The sequence below is a fragment of the Mesitornis unicolor genome, unplaced genomic scaffold (assembly GCF_000695765.1).
Source record: "Mesitornis unicolor isolate BGI_N332 unplaced genomic scaffold, ASM69576v1 scaffold4321, whole genome shotgun sequence".
NCBI lineage: Eukaryota > Metazoa > Chordata > Aves > Mesitornithiformes > Mesitornithidae > Mesitornis > Mesitornis unicolor.
The window spans coordinates 1,797-13,845 of NW_010164302.1; the positions used below are offsets into that span (position 1 = coordinate 1,797).

Below are 12,049 nucleotides of genomic sequence, written 5' to 3' on the forward strand. Positions count from 1 at the left end.
TGTCATTTAGTGGGACAGCTGCCACTGTCAGGGCATCACAGCCAATCCCAAGTGGCCAAGAGATTTTCCATTGCTATGGTAAGTATTAACTCTGTGTTTGTCTCAAGGCACAGGCATTCTTTCACCTTTACTTGGCACGCTGACTGATTTCTATTAATATCATAATTCGCAGTGTGACGTTGCTAGAGTCTTTGTTTATGCATAAGCCTTGATCAAAGATATCAAAGGAAGAGTTTATCTCCCAAGCTCACTGTTACGTTTTCAGTCTCCAGTTATGTCCTTTCCAAAAGATGACGTACCTAGTCTCAGTTGTAACAAAGATAGATTTAGTCTGATGTTAAGAACCGTACCTGTTCAGTGATTTCTACCCTTGCTGTCCCTTTGCAGGGCCTCACCGATGCAGAATGCACGTTGCTGAGAGACAGCAGCTTCTCAGGCAGTATTTCTTTGAGTGTCGCTGTCAGGCATGCCTTGATGAGTTAGAATCTGATGTCAAGAGTGTGGTGTCCGTGAGAAACTCATTCTGCTGTCCTAGCTGCCGGGCTTCCATGCAGGTAGTTCTTCCGTAGTAATGATTGTGTAACTTACTGGGATGTGTAATCTTTGACTCTCTGGGAAATTAAAGACCTGAGTCCATGACCTCTGCTCAGAAGGCAAAAGCGCCCCCGTAGAGTCAAGACAGTATCTCACTGCTCTTATGAGCTTCCTTGTAATGTTCTTGTGTGTCAGTCTTCCAGCATTATAGGGAAAATAATGCCTTTAACAGCAAGTGAAAATCTCTTTGAACTTGCTGAGGAAACCCTGGAGTATCAGACTGGGGAAAGGAGGAGATTTAGGAAACAAAATGGAGGCCTAGTGTCTAGAACAGAAAGTGTACTTACAGGTGCTGTATGTAGTGAGAACCATGCTCTCTGCAGTTCACAGGATGTAAATGAAAATGTCTAACCTGAGTCAGTGAGAAGTCGATGTAGTATGTGTGTTGTATGAACGTTAGTTCTGTACCTTGTGACCCTGCTTTGACCTAATCTGTAGCTCACATAGTCGTAGCAATTTCTCATAAAATCAAATAGGCTAATAGCAATTCATAAGCAAGTCACTTTGTTTAATGAATGCAGCTGACAAGCTGTTTAGCATCTCTGTAACATCATACAGAGATAATGGAGATGGAAAGTAAGCACTGAGTTGAACGTGAGCAGGAGTGATCACAGGGATGATTTCCACAGGGGGAAGACATGCTTTGTTGTTCAAATGAAGCTTGTGCAATCTCAGTCAGCAGACAGAGCCTGTCGCGCCGTTTACAGGACCTTCAGCAGCAAATCAAGGAAGCATTAGAGCTGCTAAGAGACAGGAAGGCTGGTAAGGCTCAACATTCTGCTTTAAGGTCAGCAGCTAATGAATACACGTCGGGAGATGTAGTTGTAGCCATGAGATGGCACTGTTGCTTATGCAGCTGGGGTCTTCTGGCATGCAGCCTGGTGTCCCTGGGGACTCGAGCTTTAGGTTTTTTATACTCCTGATCCGGGTGTTAATCTAAGTCACACGTTGTTCCACGCTAACTAAAAGAACTCAGGGTAACGTTGGAGTTACACGTTCCCAGGCCTTGCTTTCCTGGAGTGAGTTGGACCGATGCTGTGTTAAGATAAGCAGCGTTGCAGATATTGAATCCTAACCAAATCTCAATCTAGCTGTGTAAGATGCAAAGATGAGATTGGACTGATTTTATTTCATGGGTCCTGAAAAGCTGGAGGCTGGCCAGCAGGATGAATTTTATACCCTGTTTTGTTATAGATCAGGCTATCAAAATGCTCCTGAAGTGTCAGATGGATGCTGGAAACTTCTTGTCTCCAGAGCATTTGCTGATGGGAGAGATGGAGGATCATCTGGCACAGGTCTATGCTACTCTAGGTATGACATTGTCCTCTCATTATTTTTAGTTTTCTGAACTTTGAATTTATCATGGCCAGCCTTTTCCCTGACGAGCCCTTTCACGTTTCTCTAGTTTTGACAGCAGGGCTCTCAGAAAGACTGGTTTAGCCAAAGCTGCGTTCCCAACAGCTAGTGAACAATAACGTGATCTCAAGTTCTTCTACATTCTCTCTCCTGGTTTGGAGGTCAGCAGCCTGCAAAGAATGCTGTGGATATCGTTCATCTCATTTTGCATAATACTCTCAAATTCTTTGGGTGTCAATAGCAAATACAGCATTTATTCATGACTCATATTTTTATTTGGTTGGTTTGTTTGTTTGTCCATCAGGAAAGTGGCAGGATGCAGCCAGACACCTGCAGAGGAGTATTGAGATTGTGGAAATGCATCATGGGCCATCAAGTATAGAAATGGGTCATGAACTTTTCAAGCTGGCACAAGTTCTCTTCAATGGGTAAATTTGCTTTCATTCTCTGTACCTTCCCTGCACCGCTCCTGTGTGTCTGACATCATATCATGGCAGGTGGTTGCTGGCACCTTGCAGGACCCTGGGCAGTCTGGCACAGGTACAAAAGTTGGCCGTTACTCAAGTGCAAGTTCATTAACTCCACTGACGTTCACTAATACCTCGTGACTCTCTTTGGACCCGTTTCTCTGCTTTGTACCTGTGTATTCTTTTTTACTCCCTGGCTCCATTTATTTCCTATCCTATTGTTTTATTTTGACAACTCCTCACTCTTGGTGTTTACACCTAAGGTGTACAGCGTTGCTGACATCTTTTCAAAGGAGGAAATAAAATCCCATCTTTATATTTTGGCCCTCTTTTGGCAAGCAAGTCCCCTGACTGCTCCTGCAAATCTAACAACTACTCCCTTTGACCGAATGAATTTTAGCAGGAGCTGCAGTAAGGAAGCAGTGAGTACCTATATTCAAATATAATGTTTTAAGTTTCTGTCCACCTCCTTATTGTTTATCCCCCATCCTCCCTTTGTGGCTGAAGCACGTGCTACTTGCCTGGTGCTGAAAGACAGCGGAGAGTAGGATCTATACCCATGAAGAGATTTAGGTTTTTGTTGAGGAGGGATTGAAGGTTGAGGAAGTCAAGGGAGCTGAATTAAGTATTTTGTATACTCTCTTCTTACTATCTTCCTGTTTCAGATTTGCAGTTTCTGAAGCTCTGAGCACGATTCAAAGAGCAGAGAAGATTTTGTCAGTGCACTGTGGTCCTCAGAGTACTCAGATCCAGGAACTACAAGAGATGAGGACCTGTCTGTTAGAGCTTCCCAGAAGCATCCTTCAGAGGACTTAATTTCCCTGTCAAAGGAAGCTGCAATGTGATCTTTCATCAAAGCTAAGTTTCATGTGGTATGGTAGTCATGTAGTACAAGCAGGAAAATCATGTGTAACAACAACTTGAATGAAATCTGAAATGCTTTTTAGTGAGACCGTTGTAAATAAAATGACCAATTCTAACATGAGAGGTCTGTGTGTGGTATGGTGAGAATAGATGCTGCTGTATAATTTCTGCATGTCGATTCGAAGCAAATAAGTTTGAGATGCTTGTGTATGCTTGTGTTTCCAGAAATGTGCATCTCCCCTATGTGGTACCTTGGTTATGAACATGCAGTCATCCAGACCACGCTGCCTTTTGTTTCTAATGCTGCCATGCGCTTTCATTCTTGCGGGTGTGAAATGTAAACGGTTGGAATGGGTGAGGCTGGGAAGTGCAAACTCGTAAGCTGTAAGAGAGGGCACTGCAGAACTTGAAGGGCCACCAGAACAGACCTGTCAGTGATGAGGGATTCAGTATAAACAACTGGCATCAAGTTGCAAGACAGGATAGGGAAAAATGCAGTATACACCAGACTGATGCTTGCATCTAGGACACAGAACTGCATTGTGGCTCATCTGGGGAAAATAGGAGTGTAAAGGCATACAATGTAGGCAGACAATCTTTTAAGGGAGAATACTGGGGCTTGCACAGATTAATAGCAAAAGCTCTTTTATTGCAGCATGAAGGCATAAAATTTGCAAGTTGTGTCTTTGTGCAGCAGAGCAGGGAGCCAGTATCCCTCCCAGTACCACCCTTTCCATTTGGGCCCTACCATTGCAGATTATTATGAAGGGATCTAAACACTCCTGGGATCCAGGATCTTGCCAATGAAGAGGAGAGTTCCAGTGGTATCATCTCGCAGTACAAGAAGGAAAGGTTTGTCCACATGATATTCTATGGGGAAGGTCAGACGAGCAGCATTCACCCCAGGATTTGGCGTGGATCTTTCCCCATCTTCACTAAGCTCCAGAACTGCCTTGTGTTGCACATGAGATAGCTTAATCGGTTTGGCAGAAATCTTGGTAAAATCAGGTGATGTGAAAAGTGATTGAAGCCCTGGAGGAAAGAAAGAAAATTCCATTAGCTAAAAGCAGAGGTTGCAGGTCGGGGAGCAGTACTGCTAATGCTGTGATCCAGGAGGGCACATAGCTGCTCTGGTAGAGTTTATTTGGGGTAACAGGGAGAAGCAGCTTACATCTGTTTGTACTGACTTCTCCCTCTGAACCTCAGAAGCGTTGTATGAGCTTGGTGGGAAGATCTGATAAAAAGCTGAGGAGTCCTGGACCAAGGTGATTTAGTTCCTGGTGAAATCTCTACAGACTGACAGCAGGACCTAACTAATAACCCACCAGCTTCGTATTCTTCTGAGAGCAGGAAGCAACTTGCCCACCACTTTGAGCCCGGGCAGTCTGCAGAGGGGTTGTGATGTACATACTTGTCTCCTTTAGTGTGTTGCCAAGTGCCTCTTCATAGTTCAGCTTTAGTTTGGGCAAGCTTAGCACAGCGTGGACTGTCTTCAGCTCTCTGTCTACATCACGGACAAACTCCGAAGTAAGGCTTTCCTCAATCAGAGTCATATTCTGGGTCACCTTGGTAGGCAGGAAGAACATGGCACTGATTCCCTCGGTCAGTGGCAGCTGGGCGATCTGAAAGGCCAGTTATAAATAAAAAGGGTCACATCAGTAATAAACAGTTTTACCCACCTCGTACTAGGCACAAGTCTGAATCTCGACAGCCCAGTCAGCCTTTCCAGTTAACATTTTGTCTTCTTCCATGTTTGCTTTTATTGAACATGCCACTTCCTGAGCCCTCTGGTGCCCAGGCTTTCATCAACCCATGCTGCACTCTCTGCTGTTAAATGGCTCTCTCTCTCCTGTTGAATCCTGTACTGAAGGGGCTGTATTGCTTTGGGGGACTTTCAGCTGGAACACCTTTGAGGTCTTGCTACAGTGAAAGGTTTATTGGAAGAGGTAGAGATGGAGAAGTTTTGAGGAGTGAGCACTGCCTGTCTTGCCCAACTTTAGGTCAATACAGCCTCTCAGGACCTGTGCATTATTTAAATGCTGGACTGCTTGTCACATAGCCAGTGCAAAAGTAGGATATTCTAAGAATCAGCGTAACGCCTCTCAAAATAGGGATTGTGTAACTAGCCTGATGGGAGGAGCAAGGCTGTCTTCTGGCATGGGTTAACAGGTAAGTGTAGCTGAGCCTGTTCCTCAGTAGGTTTAGGAGATCTTGTGCAATATTTGCTCTCTGACCTTGCAGTTGAGTTCCGAGTCAAAACCGTATCGCAGTATGGCTTTGGGGTCTGACATCATGGACACCTTCACAGTTCTGTCCTCATCCAGATGGAAGTCCTGCAGGGCAGTCTTCTTGGTATCAAACTTGGTTTTCCACATCCCTATTTTTTAAAAGATAACATGGAGGATTTTCTGGAATAATAGCATAGGAAACTGGGCTTCTGTCTGTGTCTGAGTAATCTTGTGCTTTATATATATATATATATATATATATATATGTACACACACAGTATTTGTGCTTTAAGAGTTGAGGCATAACTGAATGATGATAGAAATGGAAATAGACTGATTTGACTTACTGATTTACTGCCACTCTTTGACCTCTCCTTTTCATCTGAGAATTGGCTAAATGGGAAATAAAAAATCAAGCCAGTGTATGGGTGGAGTAGCTATTGGGAAGCTGATGTCTACTTATGTAATTACAAAACTATTTTAAAGGGTAACAATTGTGTCAATGCATATAAAGTGCTTCTCTCCCCACCCTTTATTTTGTTCATTGTCTCTAAGCAATAATTCTCCAGGACCCTGGCTGACAGCATGTTCTGGAACAGCTCTCCAATATCTCAGTCCATTCCCTCTACAGTGGTGAAAAGGCTCAGCACACTCTTTAAGCTGTGCCTTCCCTAAATGGTAACGTTCCGTCTCTTGCCATGGAGTTTTGTGAGCTTAAACTTTCTTCTCTGGTCTCTTGATGCGATCAGGTCAAGATTCAGCTTCACAAGAGTAATAATTCCTCCCTCAAAGACTATTTCTGTTCAGGAGCATTTTTTCTCCTTTACTAAACATTCTCAAACACTTTCTTCTGCTCTGTCTCTTTGGCAGTCTGTTTGCTCTCTTGGAAGTGAGAGCATTCCCTCACATCTCTTCTAACACATGCTTAATAGAACCTTTCTGCAACCAAGTACACAACATTCTTACCCTTGAAGAAAGCAGCCCCAGCAAGGAGAATACTGACATCTGTGGGCATTTCTTTCATAAACCGCATAATCCTTCCCTTTGTCTGCTGCCGTACCCAGTTGTTGATTTCTTGGAAGTCTAACTGGGTATTGCCACTTAGTGCCCTCAGACGCATCTTGTAGGACTTCTCCAGTTGGCTGTGAAAACCAGGCTTCACTCTCAGTCCTGGGGAACAAAAACATTGATATTGCAGCTAGCTCCCTTCTCAAAACAATCTCAAGGCAGCAGATTGCAATCCAAAGCCCAGCAGCAGTTCTCTCACAAAACATCTGTGGCTGTGTGTATACAGAAACCTGCTTTGAATGACTGAAGGCACATGGAGGAACCTGATCCAAATCCTATAGCCACCCATGCTGGAGGATGGGCTAACTGTCTCCTGAAAAGTAAAGAAGGGAGGTAAGAACAGAAGGCTTGGACACAGCTGTTCCTGCGGCAGTCTTTCTTCTTTCTCCAGCTTGCTTTATGAGTACAGCTTACTCAACCTATTGGATTCTTGGAACCAGCAGGTTCCAAAAGATAGCTCTTAGCTTTCTCAGCAGATGTTTGTCACATGCTGAAAGCAGACATCTCAAATAGTTCTGCAAGGAAATAAACAAAGGAATAGGGCTGAATGCTATCACAAATACAAAATGTGATTTGTGGTTCCTGGAAGTTAGCAACACCTGCCAGAAAACCTAGAGAGAAGGCAAAATTCTCAACAAGTTTCTTCTAGGTCTTTTGCCTGCTAGCTGCTGTGTCACTGGCGTCTTTGTGTGCATAAGTCTGGTCTTTTATTTATGTGCACACAAACCTTCCAGGCTTTTTCTGGAGCAGCAACAGCATTCCAAGCACTGTCTGCGTCCTGGCTCAACAATATATCAGAGCCAAGGCTCTGTGTGGTGTTAATCAGTGTGTTCTCTCTGCTGCTAATTATTTAGGTAAAATTTGATAGAGGGGAAGGACTTTTACTTTTCTCCAAGATGATACGGGAGGCACTTTTCATGCTCTTCTCTGGTCCAGTCACGCTAGTCAGTAGGTCCTTGTAAGTGTTGTGGACCTCAGCTTTGTTCAGCAGATCATAGAAGAGAGCACGAGAAATCACATCTTCTGTTCGTTCTCCAGCCCCTGCCAACAAGAAGAACAACGGTATGAGGGGAGGCCTGTTGATCTGAGCAGTGCATGAGGAAACAAGCCAGGAACTCACCAAGCGAGAGACCAGAAAGTGCAGTAGCCAGGCTGAATGGGGACAGTAGCACGTTGGCAGTGGCTGTCCGGCTAGATTGCTGACGGTACAGATCATAGCCAAAGTTGGAGACTGCAGCTGCCAGCTTGTTTATAGGGTTCTTATAGAAGGGATCTTCCTCTTCGACCTCCCCGGCATTGGCTCCATCAGCGGTGGCAGAGTTCTAGCAGGTACAGGGAGGGCAGTTTACAAGGGCAGGTAGAGTTGTGATAAACATTTTGAAGGCAAGCAATCTACAGATAATCTTCCAGGATCCACAGAAATACTGACTTGATCTTACTGATAGACAATGTGTAGGAACAGTGACTTTAAAATGTCCCAGTAAAGCCGAAGGCAGTGCTCAGATTGGACTCCACTATTTCTGCCTCACATCCCCTGATGTAATGACTGTGGTTTTAGCTAGGTAAAGCAGGAGTTAGTCTCATTATGTTGCTAAATAAAATCCTAGTAACTTAGGAGGGTAGTGCTTAATCCTTCCTTAAGATTCTCTAAAATTAAATAACCTACTCCAAGGATCTCTCCCTCACTCTGCATGTTGTCTGCTACTCACCTGCTGAGCAGCCGAGCTCTGGGATCTGCTTGGGACGGTGAAGAGACCCAGGAAAAGGAGAACCACTGGAATCTGCATGCCTGAACCTACAGAATAAAACATGACGGAGATAGTTTGAGCAACTGAGCACGTACATCTCCACCACTACTGTTCACTGAACCTGGTTGTGGCAGGAACTGAGTGACCCATGCTGCTGCTTGTCCTTTCCGACTATGAAACACACCTGATCTTAGCTGGGTTTTCTTCTTCTCTGGTTTGAAGTATTCAGCCAGTCTGGCCCAAATGACTTTGAAACTGGGCAAGCACACATGCCTGGGTGTGCCTGAGCACTAAAGCAGATGTGCATGGCCCAAACCACGCTGATGCTGGTAGTCACGGAGTGCCAGGGTCCAGAAAAGCACTAAATCATATCTTCTGAGTTTTAGACTTTAAAAATTCAATACTTCAGCATTTATTAAAGGGTGTAAATCCATATTGTTGACTGGGGCAGAAGACAAAACTGACTGGTCACTGCTCTGCTATCCAAGTTACCTGCTCAGGCAGTAGTTTGTCATCTTTCTTGTCGCCATGTACCTGGAAGGCTGTATGGCCTACGTGCATCCTTTGCTGCTTATTTGCAATTTGATAAAGTAAAAGTAGAAGAGCTTTCTTAAAACACAGTAAGCAAAGGGGCTGGGACTAAATACCTAACGCTGGGCCAGATCTAGAGAAGAGGTGAAAGACAGAGCTTGGCTTACTCAATGTTTTTAATGGGGGTGAAAGGAAAGTACCAAACTCCATAAAGCTGATAACCTTGTCCCTTCCGTGGAATCCACTTTTAATCACTCCAGCGTTGGCATATGTGGCCCTTCCAGACAGATCTGTCTGGTCCAAAGGGCAGTGCACAACCCCGGGTTTCGCTGTGGGTAAACCAGAGCTACTGCAGAAGTGTCGTGTCCCCAAGAACAGACGCCACTGAGGCTGGTCTGAAGCAATGTTTATATGGATTCCCAGAAATTAAAGGAAGAAGGTTGTATTTAACTAACCCCTGTGATCCAGGCATCCAGTGAAGTAGGAGGAAGAACATGTGTTTCAGATTAACTTCAGCTATAAAGAAAACATGCCTGCTGGTAGAAATACAACTTAAAGCCACGTGGCTACAACGGCCCAGTTCAGGACTCAGGTTGTTCAGGCAGAGGGTTTACTTTCAGTGAAAGGCTGTTTCCCCTTCCTGCCAAAACCCTTTTCTCCTGGAGGTAGCTCTGCCTTGGAGAAAAAGGTGTCACAGAGAAGGTTTTGAGCTTTCATCTATGTTTAGACAGTGTAACACAGAAGTGGTGCCCTCTTTTCACTGTGCACTTGCATCCCGTGACCCGTTGCTGTCCTAGCTGCTGAGCAGATGAGGTGTTCTGGTGCAGAAGATGTGTATCGAGAGGATTTACTAGACTGGAATAAAACCAGTGTGTTTGCTGGTATGGTAGTGGATGTGATGTTGGGGTTGCTCATATCATGGCAGAGTTTTACAATGAGTAGGTACCACACTGAAAGAGAGATGACAGAAGCCTTGCATGAGCCTAAGTTAAGCAGGATTTAGTGAGGATGCTGGCATCAAGCAGTGCTCTTGCATGCGGAGCAGAAGAGGTTTGGACCAGTCCAGGTTAGAGATGAAGATTTTCCATGGAGCATAACCTTTTCTCTGAAAAAATATAAATAAAATAATACAACCTCTGCTTCCAACTACCCTGAACTCCTGGGAGCATGAGAGCGGAGATTGGTTTTGCAGATTTGTATTGTTTTTGCCAGTACTGTCACCAGCTTCATATTTCTCAAACTTTGCCAAAAAGCAATTTCCATTTAAGAAAGACAAAGCCTTTTGCGTTTGAATTGGCCTGAACATCTGGATTCTATTTGCATGTCGCTTAGCACGCGGCCAAAAATGCAGAGAGAAGAATTTGGTTGGAGCAGAGGTGGGATGGTTTCAGGCATGATATTAAAATCTGTGACTGCTTTTAAAGAGAAAAGAAGGAGCAGCAGCATGGGATGTTACTGACAGGAGCGTACAGGAAGAAAACTTTAGAGAAATGAGCTGAGAAGGAGCAACTTTGTCCCTGGGAGTTGTCTGTTCGTGTAGGCCTGCAGGTGCAAAGTAAACATTGTGCTTTCCATCCACAGCGGTACCAGTCTCACATCATTTATAAACGCTTCTGATTTCAGGGGTGCTATGAAACATCATTCGTGAGTTCAGGCTGCTCGCCGTGACCGCTCCACCCCACGGCTCTAACTCCCTCTGAAGCATCTTGCAACCATTCTCTGTAGAGGATTTGCCCATCGCCGAAATTTTTACCGTCACAAAATGTGTTCCCAGCTACACCACAGATGGTAGAAGGGCACAAAACCACCCCAGCTTCCAAGCACAGTTGAGCCCAAGTGGCAAAGAGATGCCCTAGGATGCTGGTGGCTCCCAGCCCTTGGTGAGATCTCTCATTTGGTGGAAATCCCACCCTTTAACACCTGCAGAAGAACCATTCTTCCCATTTCAGGTCCTGCGAGAGCTCCCCAGCCCCTGCCCTCAGACCCCCTCTCCGTGAGCCCGGCTGAGCCGCCCCTTACCTCGAGCTCCTCCGACTGTGGCCCTCGCAGGCTCCCAGCGGGTGTGAGTCGGGGACACTGCGGGTTTGGTGCAGCCACATCTGCTTTTTGCTGCTTCCCCCAGCCCAGCCTTTGGCAGGCTTCAGGTTACAGCTTCCCAGGGCTCTCTTAAAGTGCTCTGCTCCCATTTTCCACTGCTGATTTGCGCTCATTTTTTAACCCTGTCTTCCAAAATTAACGTGCTCCCTATGGTAAGGACAGTCCAGTGGGCAAAGCACGGGTCCCAGAGACAAACGCTCCCTGCCCTTTCTCAGCAAGTCTTTTATTCCTGCAGTTTTGCCATGTGTCACATGAGGGAATTTCTTCTGTCTCAGAGGTATGGTTAATGCAGCAGTGTTTAATGGATTTATGGATTTATGTCCAAGATTTAATGGAGAGACTTGTAAAGTGGAAGCAGGATTCTGTTGTTGTTTAAAGCAATTAAGATGTCCAGAACTGGTTCTGTCCACTGGCAGGAATTAGTTAATGAGAAGTTATTAACATAACTGGCTTAAAGTTTTTGACTGGAAGACTAAAAAGTCAAGGACTCTTGGTAAAAAAAGGATGAATTAACAGAATGTTGTAAGAGCTTGCAGGAGGATAAATGATCTGGAGAAGGGAAAGGGCCACTTGTAAGAGTTTGCAGAAGGATAAATGATCTGGAGAAGGGAAAGGGCCAGAGGGGTTTTGGTATTTTTTTGCTGTGGAAGACATGGGCAGCACCCATCAGTGCACATTTAGAACAAGAGAGTGTATGTTTTGCTATTTTTTTGCAGTGGAAGACATGGGCAGCACTCATCAGTGCACATTTAGAACAAGAGAGTGTATCTTTTGTAAGTATTACGTTGTAAAACTCATTGTAAATAGATAGATATTGCAGAAGATGAAAGATAAATGGATTTTTGGGGGGGGGGAAACCCCAACAATTTGGTGGAATGCAGGTCCATTGAAGGCAGTGATGGTCGGATGTAATGTCAGGCTCAGCAGCTGGGCAACACAACCAGAGAGCAGTTGGTTTTCCTTGTCCCTCGTAATTCTTGTCTAATTTTTTCCCCCAGTCATTTATTACTGGCTACTGAGAAGGAGAGGACCCTGGGCTAACTGGACATGTAGATGGCCTGATCCAGGGCAGCTGTTTGTCTACTTGGAAATGCTG

At 44.9% G+C, this 12,049-nt stretch overlaps 2 protein-coding genes across 2 annotated transcripts in view; one reads left to right on the forward strand and one right to left on the reverse strand.

Annotated features, from left to right (window-relative positions):
• The window catches only part of SMYD4 (SET and MYND domain containing 4), a gene marked incomplete at its 5' end in the record, with an annotated part of 4,607 nt that extends 1,205 nt beyond the window's left edge, over nt 1-3,402 (forward strand). The window contains 6 exons of the mRNA XM_010194255.1: nt 9-78; nt 388-554; nt 1,224-1,356; nt 1,789-1,905; nt 2,255-2,378; nt 3,083-3,402. Coding sequence (XP_010192557.1) covers nt 9-78; nt 388-554; nt 1,224-1,356; nt 1,789-1,905; nt 2,255-2,378; nt 3,083-3,233 — 762 coding nt within the window. The remainder of the gene's footprint in view (nt 1-8; nt 79-387; nt 555-1,223; nt 1,357-1,788; nt 1,906-2,254; nt 2,379-3,082) is intronic.
• A 504-nt stretch (nt 3,403-3,906) lies between these two features.
• SERPINF1 (serpin peptidase inhibitor, clade F (alpha-2 antiplasmin, pigment epithelium derived factor), member 1) lies at nt 3,907-8,366 on the reverse strand. Its single transcript, XM_010194252.1, has 7 exons — nt 8,287-8,366; nt 7,698-7,899; nt 7,463-7,618; nt 6,476-6,679; nt 5,516-5,658; nt 4,693-4,903; nt 3,907-4,313 (listed from the first exon to the last, which is right to left on the reverse strand). The coding sequence occupies exons 1-7, from the start codon at nt 8,362-8,364 to the stop codon at nt 4,054-4,056; spliced, it is 1,254 nt and encodes a 417-aa protein (XP_010192554.1). The 5' UTR covers nt 8,365-8,366; the 3' UTR covers nt 3,907-4,053.
• Between the last annotated feature and the right edge of the window lie 3,683 nt (nt 8,367-12,049).

Coding starts and splice junctions, on each gene's coding strand:
- SERPINF1 (XM_010194252.1), bottom strand. CDS start 8,364: ATGCAGATTCCAGTGGTTCTCCTTTTCCTGGGTCTCTTCACCGTCCCA. Junction 7,619..7,697: donor ACTTTCTGGTCTCTCGCTTG/GTGAGTTCCTGG, acceptor TCTTGTTGGCAG/GGGCTGGAGAACGAACAGAA. Junction 4,314..4,692: donor CAACACACTAAAGGAGACAA/GTATGTACATCA, acceptor TCTTTCCTCCAG/GGCTTCAATCACTTTTCACA.